The sequence below is a fragment of the Simochromis diagramma genome, unplaced genomic scaffold (assembly GCF_900408965.1).
Source record: "Simochromis diagramma unplaced genomic scaffold, fSimDia1.1 OVJJ01000343.1, whole genome shotgun sequence".
Taxonomy (NCBI): Eukaryota; Metazoa; Chordata; class Actinopteri; order Cichliformes; family Cichlidae; genus Simochromis; species Simochromis diagramma.
Genome location: NW_024386831.1, coordinates 14,349,832 through 14,374,459, shown reverse-complemented (window position 1 = coordinate 14,374,459; position 24,628 = coordinate 14,349,832). Strand labels below are relative to the sequence as shown.

General features: G+C 39.9%; 2 protein-coding genes across 4 annotated transcripts; both read right to left on the bottom strand.

The window, feature by feature from the left end:
• Positions 1 to 105: 105 nt before the first annotated feature.
• Positions 106 to 19,517, bottom strand: atf2 (activating transcription factor 2). 2 transcript variants are annotated; one of them, XM_040028075.1, is made up of 12 exons: positions 18,633 to 19,517; positions 18,415 to 18,487; positions 16,960 to 17,056; positions 16,756 to 16,874; positions 16,539 to 16,664; positions 15,983 to 16,161; positions 13,963 to 14,077; positions 12,064 to 12,156; positions 9,032 to 9,262; positions 8,220 to 8,426; positions 5,923 to 6,028; positions 106 to 2,092 (listed from the first exon to the last, which is right to left on the bottom strand). In XM_040028075.1, the coding sequence occupies exons 2-12, from the start codon at positions 18,460 to 18,462 to the stop codon at positions 1,869 to 1,871; spliced, it is 1,545 nt and encodes a 514-aa protein (XP_039884009.1). In that variant the 5' UTR covers positions 18,463 to 18,487; positions 18,633 to 19,517; the 3' UTR covers positions 106 to 1,868. The 2 variants fall into 2 exon arrangements, with proteins under 2 accessions (XP_039884009.1, XP_039884008.1); XM_040028074.1 differs by having other exon boundaries at positions 19,225 to 19,516.
• A 731-nt stretch (positions 19,518 to 20,248) lies between these two features.
• On the bottom strand, positions 20,249 to 22,877 carry atp5mc3a (ATP synthase membrane subunit c locus 3a). Of its 2 annotated transcripts, none has more exons than XM_040028077.1 (5): positions 22,747 to 22,877; positions 22,450 to 22,546; positions 21,609 to 21,683; positions 20,926 to 21,116; positions 20,249 to 20,822 (listed from the first exon to the last, which is right to left on the bottom strand). In XM_040028077.1, exons 2-5 carry the CDS (start codon positions 22,486 to 22,488, stop codon positions 20,708 to 20,710), a joined length of 420 nt encoding a protein of 139 aa, XP_039884011.1. In that variant the 5' UTR covers positions 22,489 to 22,546; positions 22,747 to 22,877; the 3' UTR covers positions 20,249 to 20,707. The 2 variants fall into 2 exon arrangements, with proteins under 2 accessions (XP_039884011.1, XP_039884012.1); XM_040028078.1 differs by lacking the exon at positions 22,747 to 22,877 and adding an exon at positions 22,659 to 22,721.
• Between the last annotated feature and the right edge of the window lie 1,751 nt (positions 22,878 to 24,628).

Genomic DNA, 24,628 nt, shown 5'->3' with positions numbered 1-24,628 from the left:
TACCAAATTACAGATTCGTATAAGAAGCATATTAACGGAGTTTAATCCCACCTGTGCTTAATTCATGTGACATCACAGGCAAATTAATCAGAAGCAGAGATCGACTTTAAAGAGATATTAAAAGGTTTATTACAACAACTTATCAATTCAAATTTTATACAGAACTTTCACGTTACAAGTACACTTTCAACACAGTATCACACCCCTTTTTTTTTAATTTTAGCAATTAAGCCAAAAAGTAAAACAAGTAACCAAAGTTTTCACAACTCAAGTTGTAATAACTCGTTTAATTATATTTATCTGAGACATTATCAAATAAACAGTTAAATTCTCGCAGAGAATTATTATCTCATGCAGATAGCACATAACAGTAAAATCATACTTTAGGAAAACAATGAGTTAGCTTCTTGTAAAACTACACAGTAGTAAGCCAGTACAGACTAAGAGAAAAAGGCAAACTGACTTCATGGTGTAATTTGACTTCTTACAATTATTTGAATGAAATGCTCACAATTCTTACAGACTTGTAGTAGTTTAATATACATGATGTGATTCCAGTTCACATCTCAATGCTTTTGTTTTACATGACGACCTATTGGAAGAAAAAAATGCATATCCTAATAAGACTGTTAAGGTCAGTTTTTAAACTGCTTACAAAGTTAATGTAATCAAAAGGGCTCAGCTACTGAATCCGGACAATCCTATAAAAACAAAGTACATAATACCAAGAAAGATCACGTACAACGTATCGTTGATGTTATTTACAATGTTTTCTAAAAATGTCACCTAGAATTGCAACCATGAAAACAGCCTAATGTCATTAAGTGCTCCGCATTAGACGCTAAAGCCATTAAGAGTCACTTATAAAGCAGAGACAGTATACAAAGCAGGAGATCTCCTCTACTGAGACCCTTAAAATCGGAAATTACGGCAATCAACTCAAACTAATCTGCATTAAAAATGTACTCAAGTCATTTATACAAAAACATTAATGGCACTGAATGAAGTCAACATCACCATGATTGAGTAATGGAAAATAAGGTACTGCAATCCTACAATCACTGCTTCAGGAACAATCAGACTACAGGTGGAATGTTAATGAAATAACACACGTTTCCTAATCGGCTCACCTCCAGAAGACTACCCTACAGGCAGAGGCGAGCTCACACATTCAAATTGCACAACTACAGCTGACCTCACTCACAGAAAATCAGTCAAAGTTCAAATCTGATTCAGACATTTACGTTTGTGTGATGCGACAGCACTTTAATCTACTTCTAAAGGAAAACAAAAACAGAGCTGCCTGTACTTAATGTACGGACTGTCTTTAAAAGTAAACCCGTCATATCTCTCAAATATGTGCAAAATGGAACAAAGTAAAGTTACTTTTAAATAAAAAGTGTCAGTTCTACTTCATTGTAAAGATAGTGCTTACAAAACGTCGTGAAGACGAAACAAGAAAACAAACTGCAAAATGAGCCACGGCACGCTTTGGTACGGTCGCTAACGATTCGCTGATCAACCGCTGAAGCTGATCGCCTTTAAATTAAAAAGAAAAAAACCCCATAAGATTAATAAATAAGTCATACAAATACAAAAAAACTCCAAACACTTAAGAACCACGTGTTTTACATCTTACACCTAAAGTGCCTATTCTTTTGTCTTCATCGGTTCCAGAGAAAACATTGCATTTTTAAAAGCATTGCCTATAAATTACAAAATGGACAAAACATAAAAGAAATCAGGAATAAATTAAAAACAGTACGGTCCGAACTGAAGCTCAGAGAGAATCCCTTTGCTCTGCTCGTCAGAGAGACTGTAGAGGCGACGGCACTCCGGCGATGACGCTCGGGCACAGTTTGGGACGATCAACTCCCTGAAGGCTGAGACTGGTTGGCGCCCCTCCGCGTTTGGCTCTCCTCTGTGCTCTGATTTGACGCGGTGGCGGCAGCGCCGGACGGGGCGGAGACGGCCGGGGTCGTGGAGGAGGAGCTGACCCCGTTGGAGGTGCTGACGGAGCTGTGCTGAATGGCCTCGCTCTGGGGGCTGCTCGGGACGGACATCTCCTCGCAGCTCTCATCTTTGTCGTTAACTGCAACGACGTCAGAAAAAAAAAAACAGAAAAAAAGGGGGTTTGAGGAGCAGCCGTTTTATTTTACCGGATACTCTTCAGAAGGCTTGGGCTAGCTGTGTCACACAGGCCTAATCAGATGTAAAACAGCTATTTGCATGTAGCGTATGCAAACTGTTTCATTAATCCCCATAATGCTACTTCTGCACCCCTTCCTTTAATTAAAGCTCCAATGTCAATTTAAACCCACATCATAAGGGTACATTACATTCTGGGGCATGTGGCTGTGTTTCCCATCCCTAACTGCATTCTCATTTGTTTTTTGTTACCTTGCCAACTACTGCAGCGACAGATGATTACAGCACCTGATTTTAATGATGCTCACACTGGAGAGTAGGCAAGACTTGGAGTCGAAATGCCACCAGCTGTTAGGCAGTTGCATTGAATTAATTGGATCCTGATGGAAAAAAAAGACTCCACTCTCATGCTCTGTTTCATAAAGGAATAAGGAGCACAATGATAATTAATATTGCTAATGATATGAAGTCACTTGTGATGGCACTTTGTAATTAATGGCTGGGTTTCGTACTCGGGAACGTAAAATAGAAATTCCGTAGCAGGAAGACGCAATTAAAGAGCGATACAAATGTCTCCACATTAGAGGTTTCATCTGCCTTCTTGGCTGGACTTTGACCGCGTGATTTAGTGCGAGCGAATGTCAAAGAGCCATAAACTCCCTCGCTGCTTTACTGCGCAGAAGGTCAGCCTCGGAATAAATCAGCTTGGTGGTTTTTGTTTCATGTTCAAGTGAGCATTATTGCTCCTAACAACGGCAAGTGCTGGCTGCCCGATATTTCATAATGCTCTAAAATTCTGGTTCCCTGGACCGACAGGAGCTTCTTTCCGCTCTCTTGGTTCCTGAAGTGGGGTTCACTGTAGACAGATGGACAGCTTAGTGTGCCAAGTGAAAGCATGGCCTGGCTTGTTTGTGGGGCAGTCTGGGTAATTTCCTCCCACCTGCCATGTCTACGCTTGGGCAGGACGATGAAGGGTATTACAGGTTCTGGAGGGCCAGTGTGGCCTTATGGGGTATGTAACACTGAGAAAACGGAGCGCTTTACATGACTCACTCACAATTAAATAACGTGCTTTACTAATTAGCAAAATAGTTTATTTCAGTGATTCTCAACTGGGGTGCTCAAGCCCCAGGGGGTAATTCTGTTGGTGTCGGGGAATAAATGGAGGACTGTGGAGTAATCTGAAATAAACACAAATTAAAAGAAAATTACCTCTTTGTTAATGCTGCAGTTTTAAGTGTGAGAATGGCAGTTAGCAAGCGAGGAGAGATGTTCGCTATTAGTCGTGGATGGATGGACCGAAATATCTCAGCAGCACTTAGTAAACAGTTCAGTTTTAATACAAAAGCAGCTGCGAGAGAGAGCTAAAACCATCACAGGTTAAAGTTAGTAAATGTGACTGTCAAACACATGAAAAAGGAAACAAAAATAACAAAAATATAACTTCTTCAAGTCAGGTTAGTTTACTTCTGTTTGTGTGTTTCAGCTCATCCATTTAGTTAAAACTACCACAGGAGGAAATAAAGTAACGGCTCTAGTCAGTCAAATATTGAAGAAAATTTGTTCAAATGAACATATCTAGGTCTTTAGCAGTGTATCATTAAGTATCACTATGTGATATATAGAGACTAACCACTTTATTAGGTACAACTTGGTAGTATGGCGTTGGACCCCAGTTTGTCTTCAGAACTGCCTTGATGATTCAAGGCATAGATGCAATAAGGTGCTGGAAGAAATTTTGTGCTATACTGACATGACTGTACTCATCTGAAACTGGTTTTCAAGAACCCATTTTCAGATGATCTCAGCTTTGAGACATGGTTCACGGTAGAAGCAGTCATCAGAAGTTGTGTACCCTCTAATCATAAAGAGACAGACATAATCAGTGACCATGCTTGGGTAGGTTGTAGTGTTTAAACAATCCTTACTTGATGCTAAGGGGCCCAGTGCGCCAAGAAAACATCCCTTACACCATTACACCAACAACCTAAACCTTTGATACAAGGCAGTATGGATCTATGCTGTCATCTTGTCTACACCATGCTCTGACCCTACCATCACAATTTATGAATGAATGGAGACTCATCAGACCAGCCAACATTTTTCCAATCTTCTATTTTTCAATTTTGGTGAGCTGACAGGAGTGGTCTTCTGCTTCAAGGTTCAAAGTCATCAGAGATGCTCTTCTGCATAATTTAGTTATAAGATATGCAGAAGAGCTTTAGCTTTGGCATCAACGAAGGATTTTTGCCAGAGAACTGCCGCTCACTTCAGATTATTCTCTGTAAACCCTAGAGGTGGTTGTGTGTGAAAATCCCAGTAAGATTGGCAGTTTCTAAAATACTCAAACCAGCCTGTCTTGCATCAGCAAAGTAAATCCCCTTTCTCCCACATTCTGATACTCAGTTTGAACTTGAGCAGGTCATCTTGACCATGTCCACATGCACCGAGTTGCTGCTGTGTGATTGGCTGAAGAGACGGTTGCGCTAACAAGCTAATACAGTGGCTGTTGAGTGTAATTTTGTGTTGATGCTTTGTCCCACAACTAATGAAAAACTAGTTTAAATGAACACAAGGGTGTGATTTTTTTAAGGTGGATATCAAAAACTATTGGGAATCTTTGTATTCTGCCATTCAATCAGAGTTCACCTTACTTCCTTTCACTCTCATAATAGTTGGCATTCCTTCTAGGATTTTTGAAACTCAAACACACCTGTTAACATGAACCAAATTAATAAACTGTGGTATTAGAATAAAGTTCTATTTTTCCATAAAGTGTAACAAACGTGTTTGCTGACACCCTCAGCAACCATGTGAGAAAGATGACCCACTTTATCTGTGGATTCTGCTAAAAATGTCTGCACCAAATGAGACTTGGCTATGACAGCCCACTCTAGCCTGGAAACCATCAGTCCCATAATGCACATGACATGCGTCTGTGGGATGGTTAGCAATAAGAGATGCATAATGAACAGTGGAGCTTGGTGGCCACCCCACAATGAGAATGGTCTGCAGCACTGTCAAGCTTGCTGCTTTAATAGACTCATTTCAGTGGCAATCATTGTCAATACAAGTCAGCAGAGGTGTTCAGAGCAGTGGAGAAGTGACTTGGAGCCCATTTGCTCTGGCTGCATGCTGGCTCATCTGTGAAGGAAGGTGAGTTATGACCAAAAAATCAGACTGACAGAGCCCCGGTCTGGGGAAACAAAGAAAAATAGGTGATATGTTTCTAAATGAGACTTTGTGATGATGCTGTACAGTCCGGGCTGACAACAGCAATTTGAATAAATAAATAGGCTACAAATGGCACATTCTTGCTTATTCAAATATCCACTAAAACGATTATTGTAAGCTAAAGATGTTCAAACAACAAATAAATGAATGCTTACATAAAAAGCATCCTTATCATCCTTTATAATTCAGTTCCTGGCACCTTTTTTTCTCCTGAACATCTGTCCAGACGCACTCAGCAGACATTTAACTTCATCTAACAAATGTTTATGTTGGTATCAAATGAGGAGGAAGTGCGAATACCACCTGTGGCCTCTTCACGGGAATGGGACAACAACGCCAGTGAGAATTTGTCTCATACACCAGCACCCATAAATATCCAAACTTTTGCAAAGTTTGTCAAAAACTAACAGAAGAAAGGAAGCCAATATGTCAACGGCTCTTTTTTGTTTGGCCACACGTCCTTCTAGTGGTTAGCCGGAGCTCATTTTTAGACACGTTTCTCCAGAAGCCTCGGGCTGAGAATAATGGAGCATTACTCACTGTGATAGCCAGATTTCTTCTGCATGACGGTTACAGGGCAATCTTTATGAGCCAGAAGAAGCTGCTTCAGCCGAGCCACTTCGTTCCTCAGGTCGGTGACTTCAGTCTTGAGGAGTGAGGAGACACACAAGAGCGATCAGTGAAATGGCCACCGGAGCAAACAGCATGCCAGATATATAAACGACAGGTGCACACAGATCAAATCCTACGAAATGATTTTCCAAACTAGATAAAAGGTTAGCTGGTAATTGTGTAAATGCAAATATTATGATTATTATTTTTATTCCTGTTGTAAGCAATGAGCTAAATTGGGTAAATATGAGTTCCAGGTTTAGCAAAGCTACACAATATGCTACAGTGGGAATGTTACTGCAAAAGAATGAACCCCAAAATCTGCATATATACACTATAATAAATTCACATATGCATGAAGACACACCAAAAGCAACTTGAATGTGGCTGTGTGGCCTCTCTATATGAAAAACTCTATCGCTAATGAATTATTACTGGAAATGCAGAGTTGAATTTTAAAGACCTCGCCCACACGACCAGTCAAACTTCTAAAGACTCAGATGAGAACCGGTGAACACAGGGGGAAGGTAACAATACAACAAATGAATTCAGAATCAAGTATGCACTTTTTCATTTATGTATTTCCTGCACAATAATTATGAGCCTTCACTGGCTAGCGACCAGCGCATTTGTCAGAGGTGAGCTGTTCGGATTGTCAGAGCAACTTTGTAGATGTTGCTGAGATTTACGCTCTCGCGTCGTTACAGCTCCCGAGGGAGGTGAGGATTTCTGCATGTCGTAAAAGAGAGCCACATTACGTTGAAGGTGACTTTAACTGGATTTAGAGCGGCCAGGGGCCCACAGAACACCCAATGGCAGATTTAAGCTCGGGCTCTTCTCCTTTAAAGGACTATGGGTGGCTTAATCTATTAGTCTAAAAGCAGCCAATTTATTTGATTCCATCTGTTTAGTCTAGCTGGTTTTGGCAGGGTTGAGCTATTGTAAGACAGATTTAAACACAGCTGGAAGGAGCGTATGTATCACATCCAGCCAACACTGTATTCAGTGTGCTTCCACCATGACCGATTTCATTTACAGGCAATAGAAAACAGGCACTATTTTCAAACGTGCCCACTAGTTCACGACAGAGACAAACATGTGCCAAAAATTCCAGCTCCAGTAACGCCAAACTGCGTCATTTTATGACATTGTATTTTAAACGGTTACTAAAATGGACTTTTGAGAGTGAAAAACTTATCTGGAACTTTGTGATTTAATCGAAATCGAGCAAATGGGCCTTCGGTGATGCTGGAAGCTCTGTGAGCTGCCTGGTCTGACACCTCATTAAAAAGCCAGTTAAGGATGATGTTAAAATAATTGTGCATCATTAGAGGCAGTTTTGCTGATCAGCTGGGCCATGTCAGCATGGGTTTAAAAAAAAGAAAGCAGCACCGCTGATTAATGCCCTCGTATGAAGCGTCCTTTCTTCTCAGCCACATGTTGTTGTTTTTTTTGCAGTTAACAGATAAAACTCTTTGATTTCATAACCTTATTCACTCACCTATCCTTTCCTTTTCATCTGCCTTTATTTAAATAAAATCCTAAGTAGCGCCGCCTGACAAGTGCTGATAACTTCTTTTTGAACCAGACGATATTAACAACGTGAACCCATTTATTTTGCGCTGCTGTGTATTCCCTCCTCCACCCTGCACATCTTACTCTGCTTTCATAGAAAAATAAGACAGTGAGCAAATAAACACCACATCTCATTTAATTGTCTGGAACACCGATGTGCCGCACCCCCGGCTCACACTTATCAACAGAGACAGCAGATACATGAACTGTTTCGAACTTGTCAGCATCAGATCCTAATTGCTTCCAGCGAAATGAAGGTTCAAAAAGACACCTTTCCCTAGGAGATTTTTGAGGCCATTCAGTAAACTGCTGAGACAGAAGCGAAGACACGCTTGTGTGCGGCTGACATCTGGAGGATACATCTTTATTGACAGGGACACATCGATGTAAAGGGCTCACACACCGCTGCTGTCACACGGCAGCTCTTCTTAATCGGCTTTAATGACTTCATCACCGCAGAAGGGAAAAGTCTGTGTACGGACGCATACGCTAACATCGTACAATGACAAACAGACACCACAGAGTACGAACACATACATACACAAAATGACACACTAATAGATCTGAGCGCACAACAAAGAGAGACGAAGGAGTGGTTTGTTTTGGGTCTTTTTTACATGCAGCAGATGAAAGAAATACGTAAAAAGCACCTGTAGGCGTGCGTTCATGGAGGTGAGGTCCTCAGCCTTCTTCTCGAGAGACTGGACCCACACCTTCCTCTTCTGCCTACAGCGAGAAGCTGCGGCCCTGTTCCGCTCCAGGAATTTACGCCTCTTTTCGTCGGGGTCTTCGCTCGTTGTTCTGCGCCGCCGACCCCCTGTGCTTGGTGGGTTTGGTGCAGGGGGCACCGGGGAAGCCTGTACAACAACAAGAACAACAATACTAATAATGGAAAGTATAATTGGAAGTGGTCCTGCTACTGAGTGACCACTTTGCCATCACTCTTTGCCATTAAACACAACAGGAAAGGGAGATTATTCGTTTATATTCTGCCCAACTCTGTTTGAACAGCTGATTGTTGTGTCTGGTGGACACACTACACAATGACTTTTATAATGTTTATTTAGCACTAATTAGAAATATCAATGCAAACATCTAATATTTGCATTGATATTTATGATGTATAATTGTATTGATATTTTATCTGCAAACAGCTAATATCAGTCGATATAATGGCCCTGCTGATGTACTGGCTTAAATTAAAAATAAATTGTTTATACAGGTAATCGCACACAATATTAAGATTTACCCTCACTCTCACTGTACCTGTTACCTGTATGAACTTCTGCAACATTTTAAAACCAAAGGACATGGCAGCCGTGATTAAATACTTTAATAAGCAACAAAAATGGATGATCTCTTTGCATTAGTCTACATATAGCTGAAGATTTAAGACACACAAGAGTAGCTTCTTATATGAAATATTAACAAAACAATAAACTGTGAAGATATAAGTACTTACAGGTGTCTCTGTGGTGGAGGTGGCTGGCTGCTGCAGAGAATGTGGAGAGGGTGCCTCGGTTGTGGGCAGGTGAGGAGCCGGAGTAAGGATTGCGGTCGGGGCTGGAGTTGGGGTTGGAGTCGGGACAGGAGAAGCAGGGGCAGCGGTGTGCGTTACAGCGCTGCTTTGGATTTCACCACCATCTCCATTGGTTACCTGAGGAAGCTGCTGGCTTAATGTGGCTTTCAATTTCTGGAAACAGAATTTGGCAAAGCAGGTTAATAAAAACGAGCACCGGTTAGTACAAGAAGGAAAACATTATGTAAAAAGCAAGTGATGTAAAAAAGGAGGCCATATGGTCTGCTAAAGTGCACATTAAAAGGTGTGGCCATTAAAAAGTTGTATTTCTGAAAAATTCACTGTCTATCACAGTGTGATGTACAACAGAGCACAAAAACTACGGATTGTATACTTTTACTTTTACTGGGAAAAATGAAAGGTTACTCATGTGGACCAAAATTTTTATTCTACAACATATCAATAAACAAACTAAAATCTCTCATTTACAAAAGCATCCTGATATTTTGTCTTTGTAGACTTACAGGGTAGGTTCTCGTTCTTAAATGTGGCTGTATGCTAAGATGTTTTAGAGTACAGGGTTATAGTTGGACACTTGGACCCTAGTCTCACTTCTTATGTAATCTGGAACAAGTTTCCTTTCTTCTCAACTTGCAGCTGTAATAATCTATACTATAACTAACCAGTCTGTCTGTCTGCACTGCTCACAAACCCCCCTCCACAGTCCCGCTGCACTATGCTGCCTCCACCGTGCGTCACTGTAGAGGCGTTGTTAGTCAGGTGACGGTGGCTTTAGAAATTTCCCTGATCTATACTTCACAATTTCAGGTCTACAGACAGTTTCTATGATTTCATAGCTTGGACATGAGCTGTGATACATTTCAAAGATCAACTTCAGGAAACAGGACTGGATCATGAAAAAAGATCTGAATACTTTCTAAGAACACTGCAGTACGCTAATACAACACATAAAAACATTAAAATGTTATTTATCTTAAAAATAGCCATATTTGAACTAGTGGAATACTGTGTCAAGTTACAGCACAGACCTCAACTTGCTAAGCATGTGGTCAGGAAACATTTGGGCTTAGTGTCAATTGATGATATGAAGTAGCTACAATATTTCTATTGCTTGCTGTAAAGGTAGCTAACACATAAGCCAAGGTCTACAGCAGTATCAATGAACTTACTGGACCAGTGATTTCATGTTGGACCCATACATTGAGTGTATGTACAAACTGTATGAGTAGTAAAATAGGTAAAACAATGTAGTAAATAAGCAGTAATTAATATGGAATAATATAGTGAAACAGGGTATTAAAATGAATAACGTAAAGAGGAAAATTACTGTGAAAGGGTTTCAGAATGTTTATGACATCTTTAGAGCTATGCTTAAAATGTACTTGCATCCTAAGCTTTTCATTTCCCGCATTCTTAAATTTATTTTGCACATGTTGAAACGTGATCTGGATAAAACTATTAATAAAGGAGTCTTTTAACACTACCTCTAACCATGTTACACACAAACAATCCCTGCAATTCACAGGTCAATTCCTCTAGCATCAAAGACGCAAACAAACAAGGTGAAAGTGAATGAGCCTTTGGAAGCAATAACAGAGTGAGAGGGAATGCATTTACATGAGAAAACAGAGGACCACATTATTCTAGCAACTACCTTTGCCAGACCAATCTATCTACCAAATTAGTTTATCGTGTAATACCCTTCCAGAAGCTCTTCTGGCAGAAACAAGATATTATTCTCTTGGAATGGCCCACAGAAAGAGGGAAAAGCCAGTCAGATTCATATTTCATCTCTGCCATGGAAACCTCATCAGTGTAATAACCCTCCATCTCATGGGTGTTATTCAACCATCTGCTACTATATTACTTATCTTTATTTTGCAACTAATTAACAGCATAATCTTCTAAATTCAGCAAGTTAATTATCATTATTGTGGTCTTTGCAGCATCATCAGTCCTTGTAAAGTGCCGTCTCCGCGCCCCCCGAGAGCTAGGTGGGGGCGGGGAGCGGGCAGGTTGAGCTGGGGGTCTGTTTTCTTGACGCAGGCTCATTAGGTGTTTGCTGATGAGCTGAGTGCGGTGGGAGGCGCCGCGAGTAAGAGGGGGGATGCAGGTCAGGCAGGATTCTGCTGAACAAAAGGTTCCATGCAGGGTGAGGCCGACTTAATGTGCCTCGCTGAGCGTGTGCCAGGATGCCCCCAGCTGGCTCTCGCAGGTAGCCCCCCTCTGGTTGGCCCTTGTGACGGCGTGCTGAGCTCAACGCTGTCTCTGCGTTTGTCATCTCCATACCCCATGATCCCCAACAACTCCCTGCCCCTCCCTTTACTCCTTCCTCTTCCTCCTTCTCACGAGTCAGGATCAATCCTACCCTCCCAACACACACAAACACACACACCTCCTCTCTGCAGTTTAGCTGCTAATTTCCAAAGGCGGAGCATGCTGCGAACACTTACAGGTTCTGTGATCCGTGCTTCATCACATTGCCACTGATTTCCCACATAACACTTTGTATCTCTGCCCTTCAACTATCACTGTTAATACAGGACAACAACGACCATGTTCTCCCTACAGAGAGATATCTGAAGCATTTTTGGTTTTTTGTAGATGGATTATGTTAAATTAGCGGGGCAGGCACAAGTGTTTTTATTCTGTTCCTGATTAATTCGCAAATTATTTTCTCAAATAATTGATTAATCATTTATTTATGTAACAAAATACTGAGTAAATCAGCCAATGGACACACTGCACATGGAATAATAAATCATCTGCACCATTTTTTTGATACCACAAACCCAGTTCTGCTCATCACTTATGAAGAAAGCAACCTTATTGTCTTATTGTTACTCATTAGACTCTCTCATTACCTTGGCTGTTATCACCTCTCTCAAATGGGGAATAACAGCTTCGGTGTGGAAACAACATTTGATGTAAATTAAAGAAGAGATAATAAATACCAGCTTTGCTTCTGACTGGGCCGGCTGAGGCTGTGGCGAGGGAGGTCCTGGGATTCCAGGGACGTTAGGCACTACGGTGACAGGTCTGACAAGCTGACAGCAGACACACAGACACAAATCAGCACAGAGAAAATTAGTCTTCGGCAGTAAAAAGGCACCCAGTGCTCCCCCCACAACGTAAACATACACACACATACACACACAGCCATGGCAGGCTCTCAGAGTTTCCTCATATCTCAGCCTCATTAGGTTGGATGGCCTGTTATTTTGTGGAGGCAGCGCCACATGGAGATGCAGTGTGCACGCTAATGAACCTCTGCCTGCCTGCGTGAGAGCATATGGACAGGGAAGCTGAAGAGAGGATGGAGAGACATGAGTCAGAAGGCCAGACTTGGGCCTCCTCTCACAGCCGCTGACAATGAGACAGAGGGAGATGGGAAGAGCTGGGGGGAGGGGGTTTGATCGAGTGAAAGGGAGGCCCACTGGTGGCTCATGTTCTCCATCTACTTTTGCCCTCCTTTACTTGTCAAAGGCTTTCCATATCCCCACAGACCAGGAAGACAGAGGTTTTCCCTGCTGTGCCTCTATCAGGAGATAATCGACTGCTGCTCAGTGTTCCACATAGATAATCAGGACTACAGTGAACAATAAGACAGGCAACCACATGGGAGAGTTCAAGAAATACCAACAAGGCCTTCATTTACAACATATTTCTAGATGACACGCAGCCGCGCTGTTCGCATAATAAACGAGTGGCATCATCTATGGCTTCCACTTTAAATTACGGGCGCTGATTTTGATTGTACAAGAAAAAACAGGAGTAAAACGTGCTGGACAGAAGCCCGCTGCACCTCAGCCAAATCCTGTGTCTCTGCCACAAGTGAACTCTAAAGTCCATTATTTCAGTCAGCCTCTCCAGCTTTACACTGACTGCCAAATCTGAGGTGCCAACTTTGTAAACAGTCCCTCTGTCCAACTACAGCAAAAAAACAAACAAACAAACAAAAACAAACAAACAAAAACAACAAACAAAAAAGAGGTTAATTTAATGTATCGCAATAGCTCAATATCAATGTCATCCGAGAGGGATTTGAATTGTAATCACTCGCGTTGCTGTCCATTAATGTTTGAAAGCAACAGTGGAATTCCTGTGTTGTCACGTTAAATGGAAAACAACATTTCACATGTAAACTGGTGATCAGTCGAGCATGAAATCAATCGACTCATTTGGTGAAAACAAATGCTTTCGTTCATTAGTTAATTCCTTCTTTTCCATGGAAACAGCAGTTGGCGACTGACAACCGGGCACATTACATCTGCCGCAGAAGCTCAAAAGCTGCACAACAGCTACTAAATAAACTTCACAACAAGATTATTTCAGTAATAAATAGCTCTGACTCCTCTATTTGTCCTGTAAATAATGGGTGCTGCGCGTTGATCCGTTTAATCAAATAAACACCAAAATATTCAGCTTCTACACAAAAGTGTTTTCACACATGAACTCCACAAAATGTCGGGATAAACACCGTTTAAAAATTACTTTTTTAAATACAGCATACGGCATAAGATAATTTCCTTCAGCTGCATTCTCACTCCTTGAAATACTCTGTGTAGTTTCGGTGGGGGAGCTGCCTAACTGGAGCATGCAGGTAACAGGTACTAGACGACTACCTGCTAGCTGTGAATTCACAGAAATATTACCTGTGCTTCTCACATCAACACAAGACTTTGTATCACAGAGCTGGCAGGTTAAGGGTAAAGACTGGCTAACATTCACATTCACAAAAGCACCTCTGCCAGATGATATCAGGAAAAGTTCTGCCCCGTGCATGTGTGAAAGTAGCATAAAAGCACAATGAAACACAATGCTGACAGAATATTACTGGGCATAAAACTTACAGGAATTGTAGTTGGAATATGTACACTTGAGCTTGTAATAGATGCAGGTATAGCAACTGGCATGGTCTGGCCATTAGGCAGCTGTAAGAGCACGGGGAAGGTACCAGACACTGGGCTGAAAGAGGAAAGAGGGAATCACAGTGAGGCAAACAGTAAGCTTTGCGATTAACACAAAATGGAATATGTCACAAAATTAAAGACAGGAGCGACTACAAATATACGACATGATGTCATATTCAGGCAAACTGATGGAAATTAAGGTGTAATCAAGACAAAAAACAAACAAACAAACAAACAGAAAAAGCACCCGTAAGAAAAAGAGTCAAACAATATCTTCAAAAGATCCAGTGTTACTGCTATATTATGACCTAATAAATGACATCAGTATTGCCCAGATATTGACTTCTGGTAACAAGTTGATTTCACTGTCAAGAAAACACACAGGGCTTCACTAAATCATCTGTGTCAGGATTTCAAATATTAAAGAATATCTACTATTAAAGGGAAAGGCCTCTTGAAGCCTTACTGTGAGTACGACAAGCATTTAGCACCTGATTCACTGACCGTCTATGCCAGCGAAAAAATCCTGTTTTAGCATTAAGTTTGTGACTGAAAGGTGTTTCCCTTTTAGAGAGAGAAATCTGAGAGGAGAGTATTTCAATGAATTATATAAACATGACTTATTGTGGTTTGTGGCATACACTATTTAACCCTGAAATAAGCATGCCCTTTTCAGTGCCTGACATAGCAAGGATAGTTGTGTATAGGAGAGTTAATTTAGGATAAATTGGCTTGGGGTGGGTCACTCAAAGCTTTGGGTGCAAGTGTCAAAGTTTTGGCTTTCTCCTGCACATCTTCACTGAGAGCTTAAGGTTCAGTGTCAAAGGCTGTGACTGAGACTCTGACTTTATTTATCTCCAAAGTTGGGAAATTACCTTGTTATAGCTCTCAAAGACATAAGTTCAATAAAATGAAGCTCGGAAAGTTTCGAATTTCCACAAAAAAGGGAGCTCAGTTAAAAAGGAAATACAAAAAAAGTGATGAGCTCACAAAATTAAAGATGACACAATAAAGAGCTCAAATCTAAAATGAATGCAAATGAATCAGACTTCATCCTTGTATCAGAACATATTAAATCTCCTTCAGCCATCTTTCTTTTATCTGACTTTCTAAGCTGTTTCTGGAAAGAAACTCATAAAGTGCAAAGCCCACAACCTACAGCTCCTACTGTGTGCCTGTGACTCCCACTGCTCTTGGTACATCACACTGGTCATTATTAAAATGAAATAGCTGCATCTGTGTTCAAAGATGAACAACATGAACACTGTTAGCAGATCACCTGCAGAACTTTCCATGCTAATTTGCCCTGCTTAGTAAATCATGTGCACAATAATGAAAGTAATGAAGGTGCTGCTATGTCAATTTCATCTGCTGGAGGAAAAGCTGCAGTGTGGGTTTTTATAAACTGATTAACTAAAAAAAATTAGTCTTTCAAGAGACAAAAGAGGTTGCATGGACTAACATGTGGGACATCAGCAGGAAGAAAACCATTCCACTCAGTATAATTGTGAGTGCAGTTAGCATTTTGCGACCGACTGAATGAAGTTTTCTTTGGTTAGCCTTGTGAAAAATAAATAAATAAATTAATAATTCTAACTAGGTTTTGATTTTGGCTCTCTGCCAAAGACGATAATCAGAGGATACTGGAGGAAAATAAAGCACAAGACTTGCTGTGACGGTGATGATTATGTGAAAACCCCGTTCATGTTTTTTTCTCTAAGTCTCAGATTTTTCATCGATATTTGTATATTTGAGCAACACTGATTTTGTTCTTCAAAGACGGAACTTAGAGCCAAAAGAAAATGTTCCTGCAGAATGCAAATAAATCCCAAAACAAATAAGCACATGCCTCATGAAATATGAGCTCACCATGGCAAAACTGCACAAAAATGATTTGGAAAAGGAAACGATGATTTAATAGAACTAGGATCTTAAGAAACGGACACATTTGGTTACTTACACTATAGGCCTATTAGTAGATGGGACTTGGGTAATAACAGAGCTAGATGTTGGCGATGGGAGAGCTTGCTGTATTACAACATTAGCGTCTGAGGTTGCTAGGAGTACATTGGGAACTTGGAGGGATGCAGGATGGACTATAGTGGATGTTGGCAGTGAGGCTGGCTGCAAAGATAAATCCTGGAAACATCATAGAAGATCTTAGCTGAATGAAGTGTTTAACTGACACCAAATTACTTGAATGTTTCCTATAATAAGATGCTGTTACTCTTTCCTCAACATCAGGAATAAATAATATGAGCAATCAAGTAAAAGGTATTTGTCTGAATCCAACTAATATTTGTGTAGTACTGCTAATCTTTTCAGTTTTAGTGTATTAACAACAGAATAAGACAAGTTAAGAGTTCAAAATGAAATTATATTAAGCAGAAAGTCCCAATGCTTCACAAAGCGGATTTGCAAATTTCTGATCGCAGGAGTAGAGAACGCCCTTCATTAGAGCGTTGTAAATGCTCTATGGTTAGAAAAAATGCCAGAGGCAGCTTTAAAATGACTACCTTGTCATCATTTGTAGTAGACTCAGGATGAGGCAGAGGGCTATCTCGATGTGTCTCTATCACTGTGGGCTCCTCAATTTTGTTGCGGATGATAGGTGTCGCAAGAGGTGACAAATCCAGGGGTAGCTGTGGAACAACAACAAGCCCAAAATGATCACAAGAATGAACACAGACAAGGCTCAGATGATCTGCTTACACATTTAACAGCGAGAACCACCTTTTTAATTTCATCTTCAGTGGCTTTTTTGAAGTCATGGTCAAAAGGACTGGCGAGTTCATTGAAGAGCCCGACCTCCTCGCAGTTCTTCAGGAAGCGAGTAGGCGTTGGGGTTTGGTCTGCAAGGGAGGAAACTCTTGAGCACAGAGATGGAAATGTAAAGCATCCATCACCTCTGAATATTCCATCTAACAGAGCACTCACCTGCAATGATAACACTGTCATTCCGAGCAGGGCCAAACTTCAGGGTCATCTCATGTTTGTGTTTGTGGACAGCCAAGTGGTCTTCATTTGTGAATCTCTATGCAAGGTTTCAAAAAATACAGCAAGTGTGACTGATGTGACTGAAAGAAGTCTCACTTAAACCTTAAAATTTTAATTCTGACCAATAATTTAGTCTTCTACGTCATGGCTGGATTCTAGCTTGACAGCTTTACGGCCTCTAACGTGTGGCTGTCGAAACTCATTATAAGCTTTAACTGCGAAAGCTGTTATATAATTGTGCCCAACCCGTTTATTTTTATGAGTATTGACTAAACAACAGAAACAAATCCTGCTGACCAAAACCACGAGCAACTGAGCAGCAACAAAGCAACTCTAATGTTACTATGAACGTAAAGCAGACCTGACTAAGTAAAATGGACTCTAACAAACACTGGACATTGGACTTCATAAGGTTAATAGCACGATCTACGTATGTACTTATCAGACAACTCACTGAGTACAGCAAATACACATCTAACACCCGGGACACACTAGACATGCCCTCAGAACTGTGAAAAGGATCTCAGGACTCTGAAGACCCATTTATATACATTAAGTCAAATTAAGCATCTCCAGATATTAGATCAGCAGTAAGTAAATAAATTAAGAAGCTTATTTTGATCTATTTAGTCACGTTAATTTTGCTTTGATGAGCCAAAATACTTTATTTTTCTAATGAGTATTTGTTTGTTTCCTATGCAGACAAGAGTGAATAATTACAAAGAAAAACTAAATTTGAAAAATGCAGATTATCATTGCTTACTGGTCAAATTTTCACTTAAATCACTGGCAATGGTATTTGCATACATTTCACAAGTGGAGCATCTTTTTTTAGATGACAGGTTGTGAGTCTTTTAGGACAATTTCAATACTTTTTGAATTCAGTTCATCTGAATTTTATGTATTTTAGCACAAAAATTAATTAGTTAAGTGTAGATTTTGACCAAAACCTACACTTTAGTGGGTTTTAGATCATACAATACATAGAGTATGTCAAAATTACTTTAAAAAAATCACAACAAAAAAAAAAGCACCTGATTACCAACTAGGCATTGTGATTAAGTTCTTTAGAGCCCCAAATCAATGTATATGAGTAGGTGTTGGGAAGTGTACCCTATTGTTAATGTTTCCAGTATTGTTATGATGGGATAGGTTTTAAACTTAGTTATTTAAAACCATTTTTGCTTTAGTTTATAATGTGCTCATATGGCACTTTTAAAAAAAAATGTTTGGGTCTATATACTACGTCAATAAAAAAGTGACCAGTTTGCAATGTATATATCTATGTATATCAATGTATATATATATATATTTTTGGGGGGACGTGGAAATGTGGATCCAGTCATGTTCATCTGTACCGTGAGATTTATGAAACACCTGTGATCAAAAACTTACCTGTCCACACCCAGGAGCAGTACATAGGAAAGGTTTATCATCACTCATATTAAGGAATTCCTGTTACCTCGCCCTGAAATAACAAAAAATAAATAAATAAATAAACAAACAAACAAACAAACAAACAAACAAACAAATAAATAAAAGATATATATATATATATATATATATATATATATATATATATATATATATATATATGTAAATAAATATCACACCTGCAGATATGCAATGATGTATATTTCAAGAGCTGACGGTATACAAATAGGGCTATAGCAAATAATAATTAGTGAGAATAAATGTAGCACATAAATGTGTAAATACAGGGTGGTTGGAGGATGCAGTGGTTAGAAAGCAGAGCTGGAAATTTGGACAAAGCCTATGGATGCAGGGCGGCTGCTTTGGTTGTTTACACTCGTTGTCATCATAAAGAGGATTATCGCTTCACTTGTTTTGGCACAACAAGCGACTGAGCCACGCATCCAGGGCTACCATCATCTGACAGCTTCTGTGCTGTAAATATAGCAGCTCATTTTTAACAGACATCACACACATGAACATCTCACTATTACGTTACTACATATGTAGCGCTCATCTCTTCCAGTCGCTTCCACGGAATAGCCTGAGCCCTGCGTTAACATACTAGCGTCGCCATATTAGGAGCTAAATATCACTGTAAACAAAGGAGATGTCAGCGTTTGTTTCGAGGCTGTCTCGTCGTAACGGAGCACGAGTACCTCACGGTCCCAGTAATTATGTCTTTTACCACAGCTTTTTACCCATTCGCTATCAGTTTATGTGGTCACTTACCCCCTCAGCCACAACCCTCGATTTCCAAAATCCCACGGTCGTACTAAAGCATCGCGAGAACAGCTATGACTCTTCCGTAAACGTCACATTCGGACCGACGAGCCACATACACTTTGCTCTTGTTCTGTCATTGACCTTCAAGTAGTTTTGGAAAAGAATTAGGAGCAGACATGTTTTAAGGCATATAAAATATCCTTGCTAACAAAAGTCATATTTCTGATGTTTCTCCTTCCAGAAAATTACTGATTTAGTTTTCAGTGTTTTCTGGAGGCTCCAACTTAATCCCTTTTATTATTTTTTATACATAAAACAATCTCTAATCATTTTGTTATTTTCATTACTATTATTTTTAATGTTGTAACCTTCCAAGATTTTTTTTAAGCATTAAAAAAGTAACAGATCCGATATGTTATCTGACCAGAATCCTTTTGTCACTGCTGATGCTCAAGACTTTCAAGGTTTTAAACATGATTTTAGGCAATCTGTGAAAGGCTCCGGTCCCCCATGACCTGTTTTGGATGTGTGAGAAAAAGGGTGGATATAAACCATAAACCATCCCTAGTTAACTGCACTAGTTTACAATATACACTCCATTTTGAACTATATATATATATATATATATATATATATATACATACATACACACAACCACACACCACACAATATAGATCACCATTTTATATTGTTATACATTTGGATCTATGCTGATCATTTTTTTTTCATGACAAGTGACAAATATTACCTTATCATAGTAAAGGATTGTACAGCAACAGTTTGTGTGAGCCAAATCTTAAACTGAGATATTTTAAGATCAACCTTGACAATGAATGTTAAGCATTTCTGCTTGATAAGTGACTTAATGATTATCAACTCTGGCATTTTTTTAAGACTGATTTTACCTCTTCAAATTTAAGCTCAGCCGGTGAAAGCAGCCAACAATAAAGGTGTAATGACTACAATCTGTCAGCTTTCGAAACCGGGGGCTTTCATCACAAGTCAAAAAATTCAAAACCCATTACTTAGCTCAATTAAAATCAGCTAGATTTATTCAGTGGCATTTACAAAAGCAAGCACTCACTTGCTGCCTGAATACAATATTACTTAAGTGCAGCTGAACCAAAAAGTCATTAAGGTGGACCCCAAAAAGCTTGCATGTTATAGTCTATGAAAACAAGGCTGAGTAATGGCAAGTCTAAGCACCTGCTTCACAGAAAAGATGACATTCATGAAGGCCAAGTGCTTTCTGTTGTGTTAGCATTTATAATCCAGACATAAAAGTTACTGCCATTGTTAAATAGTCAAACACATGTATTTTAATCACGTAATTTCTTACATTTGTACAATACATGTCTTGGCTTTTTTGACAGTGTCTAAAAGACTTGAAAATGTACATTTCCCATGACACCAACACAGAACAATTTTGGTAGCCACAATAAAATATGTAGTCACATCTGTAATGAAAATTTTGTCTGACAGCAGAGTTTTACATAGCGAACAGGATAAGGAAAGCCACCATCAAACAGAACAGTCCCATGGCTTCAGACAGGGCGAATCCCAGGATAGCATATGAAAACAGCTGCTGCTTCAGAGATGGGTTCCTGCAAAGAAAGGAAGAAAATAAGCAATCAGCACATTTACAGAACACACAAGGAATCAATTAGCGTTATAGTGAAGAATAAAGACACTGAAATTAAAACAAACCTAGCATAGCCAATGATGAGACTACCAAACACTGTCCCAATTCCAGCACCAGATCCAGCTACTCCGACTGTGGCGGCTCCAGCACCAATGAACTTGGCGGCAGTGTCAATGTCCCTGCTGATAGCGCTGGTCTGGAAGCCTCTCAGTGTAGCCTGGCTCAGGGGGCTCTGGGGCAGCAGAGCAACACTGCTCTGTAACAAGAGAAGAAGCACTGTAAACACTGTCCTTTCGCTGCCCGCCTCAATGTAAACATCAGCTGACATTTAAAACAGTGTGGCAACAGATGACAGGAGTAATATAGGAGGCACAGTCTGAAATTTAGGGAAATTTTAAGCAGTTCTGTCACACCATTAATCAAAAAAAAAATTGCCATTTTACTGGCAAGTTTTAAACGTAAAGATAAACTACAGAGCAGAAATCCACACATAAAGGTTGAACTATTTATTGCATGTGTGTTTTAACTTGTATTTTATTTCTTTTAAAACTTTGATCTGTTGCTTTTATTGCTTTCAGACACTGCGGACTTTCATAGCTGGTCTTTATCTTTTATGGTAAGCACACGGAGTTTACGTATTATGAAATGTGCTATACAAAATTGACAGTGGTAATTTAGGTAATAATTTCCAACACTGCACTGTTAAGAAGGGCTGTAGAAGTTGCAGAAAGCCTGCATTTCTTCTTACCTCTGATTTGACATCAGGCCTGGACAGCACAGAGGCAGACAGAGGTCGGTAAAGAACCCGGGAACCAGCACGGACCTGCAACAACAACACCAAAAACACGAATGATGAGTCCAGATAAACAATTTACATGAATGTATGCTCAGTATCACACAACAGATGTGCTTTAACAGTGGCAACTATTCCCCATTTGTGGGTATGTTTGAAGGTGGATGACTCCTTGAATGTCACAGTGTAATTCATTGCAATGTGTGACCTGTGGCGCTTAGTGATGACTGCAAGTAGTATTAAAAGTTTACTGTTGAACAATGATGTTGGCATATTACAATAAAAATCCAGTGCAAGTTAGCTAACACCCATTTGTGTTGTCATTCAAACTGGTTAGCCTCCAAAACCAGTATCATGACCTTGGATAAAGACACTCCAGGATATATGTACGTGCAAGCCGGCAGCCCAAACGGAAAATGTAACCATTTCTGTACTGTTTGCAAAGTGCGAGGTCTTGTGCACTCTGCGCCTTGTTCTGCTAATAGAAGGCCTAAATGACCTTAGCTAGCGGCCATAATGGGAGCTACGTGCTAAAGGCTAACGCAGGATTATAGATGCATTATTATTAACAATTTAAAAAAATCGCATGCGTAAATTTCATGAACATTGCACCCATTCTGCTGCCATTAAAAAGGAATGTGAATTACTGGTTTAGCATTAGCCGGCTAAGCTCCCGGCCTAGTCTGATACCCTTGCAGGAACGCTGCAGTCAAGTTCAACCAGAGGCCCACCGGCTTTATTAGCGACATTAAGAGAAGTCCGACTCAAAGAAACACACAGACGAGGAGAAACTCACCACAGCCGGCGTGGAGACGAACTTAGCGCAGGCGTACATTTTCTAGTTTAGGTAGTTTTAACCGGTTCGGTCAAATCTGGTTGAATCCCGGGTTTCTCTGTGGAGGGAAGATCGGAGAGAATTAAGGTCAAACGGGTGTAAAAATGCCCAGTAGAGAAAATAACAGCATTCATAAGTGCATTCACATCCGTTCTGTATACTATCCTCACTTGCGCACTGCAATGCGAAGCTTAAAGAGAGGATGAAAAGGGATTTATAAAGATACGCTTCTCATTCAAACTGCCATTAGACACTTACCGACTGCAGAGGTCGAACCACAGTGGAAGAGTGCGCATGCGCGATGGGGTGTTCGTAAGATGCCCGGATGGTGACTGGGAAGGTCGTTTCAATGAAACTTTATTGAAAATCAGCCGGGAAGAAACTTTATCAATAAATGTTTAAGTACGTTTTGTTTAAATTTTAATGTGAGAAAAAAGTTCAGATGGACATTTAAAAATGTTTCGTACTATTTGAAATGGCCAGTTCTACTACATTCAATGTTAAGAAATCAGATTTTTTTTAAAGTTAAAAAAAAACCCAATTACATTTACCTGCTTTTCCAATTCTTTCTTATCACCAATCACTGAGTCTGAAGCATTATTTGATCATTTTCTATATTTTTTAAACAGGTTTATGACATTACTTCATGGATATAGTGACAAAAGAAGGATGTATTTCATTACTGAACAAAATCATGTAATTAACTAATTAACTCAAATAATTAAGTGGCAATGCTAAGTGTTTGAGTAGGGATACTTAACATCAATTTATCCACTCTTAAATATTTATGTGTACCCACACACATCCTCAGTCCTGCTGTGAAAATGAGTGATATTTTTTTTAAGTGCAGATACATCATTAGTTTCTCTTTCTCTCGTGTAATATATTTGAATTTAACACGGCCAACACTGTGAGACCATTTTTCAGGTAGAGGTAGAATTCAACCCCACATTTCAGCATTAGTTTTTCTCTCATAACAAAACCTGCCCGCTGCTGTCCACCTCTATCACCTGTTGTGGTGTGAATTTAACACTCTGTCCAGGGGGACTGATGACTAGGGCCTATCTATGCTCCTCACAGGCTGATGTTGGAGCTGCAGGCTACCAGCACCAGGCAGATTTGTAATCGTGATGAATGACTCCACAGCAGCTGGTCTGTGATGGAAAGGTAATGAGCATGGGGAGCATGCCTTTGCTGCAAGCTGGCTTAAAGGAAGGAAAGTCCCACTGGCTCCTCAGATATGATCTTTTCAGTTTTACAATGAACATGAAACCACAGATTTCTGACCTCATAACCATTGAGTGGGATCAGTCAGTAGATCATATATGTACCAGAAACACAGAGGAAGACAGTGATAGATTTTATACATTGAGAAACACATAACAGCTGCATGCTACTCCATTCTATTGTACTGTGTTGACTCTGTTCTGGTATAATTCATTTTATTCTGTTATGTACTATTCCCTTCAGATCTACAATTGTACTCCTGTTTATTCTAATCCATTCAGTTTTATTTTGTTCTGTTCTATACTGTTGTATGCACTTCTTTTTAATGATATTCTGTTCTTAAATGTTCCATTCTGTTCTATTTTATATCTTTATATCTTTGTATTTGATCAGAATCTGTGACCTATGTTTATTTGAACTTTACATTGCAGAATTGAAAGGTGTTTGGAAGCTTGCATTACAGACCAGAGCCAAGCATCTATGTCGCCACAGTGGATCTGCCACACCCCACTCTATCCCCAGCATCATCCACCTGTCACACCAATCTCCTTCTGCATGTCCTCCTTCATTACATCTCTAAACCTTCTCTGTGGTCTTCCTCTTGTTCTCCTGCCTAGCAGCTTCATCTTCAACATCCTTTGTACAAAGTATCCACTATCCCTCCTCTGCAAATCATTTCCCCCTCTCCTCTCTAACTTTGTCTCGTAACTGCTCAACCTGAGCTTTTCCTCTGATATACTAATTTCTAATTTTTTTCCATGCTGGTCAATCCCAATGTAAATGCTAATATCTTTAACTCTAACACCTCCAACTTGCCCTCCTGTCTTTTTCTCATTGCCGCTGTCTCCAACCTGCACACTGATTGGCAATATCTCAAATTACAAACTTGTTATCTTGTTATTGAACCATTGTA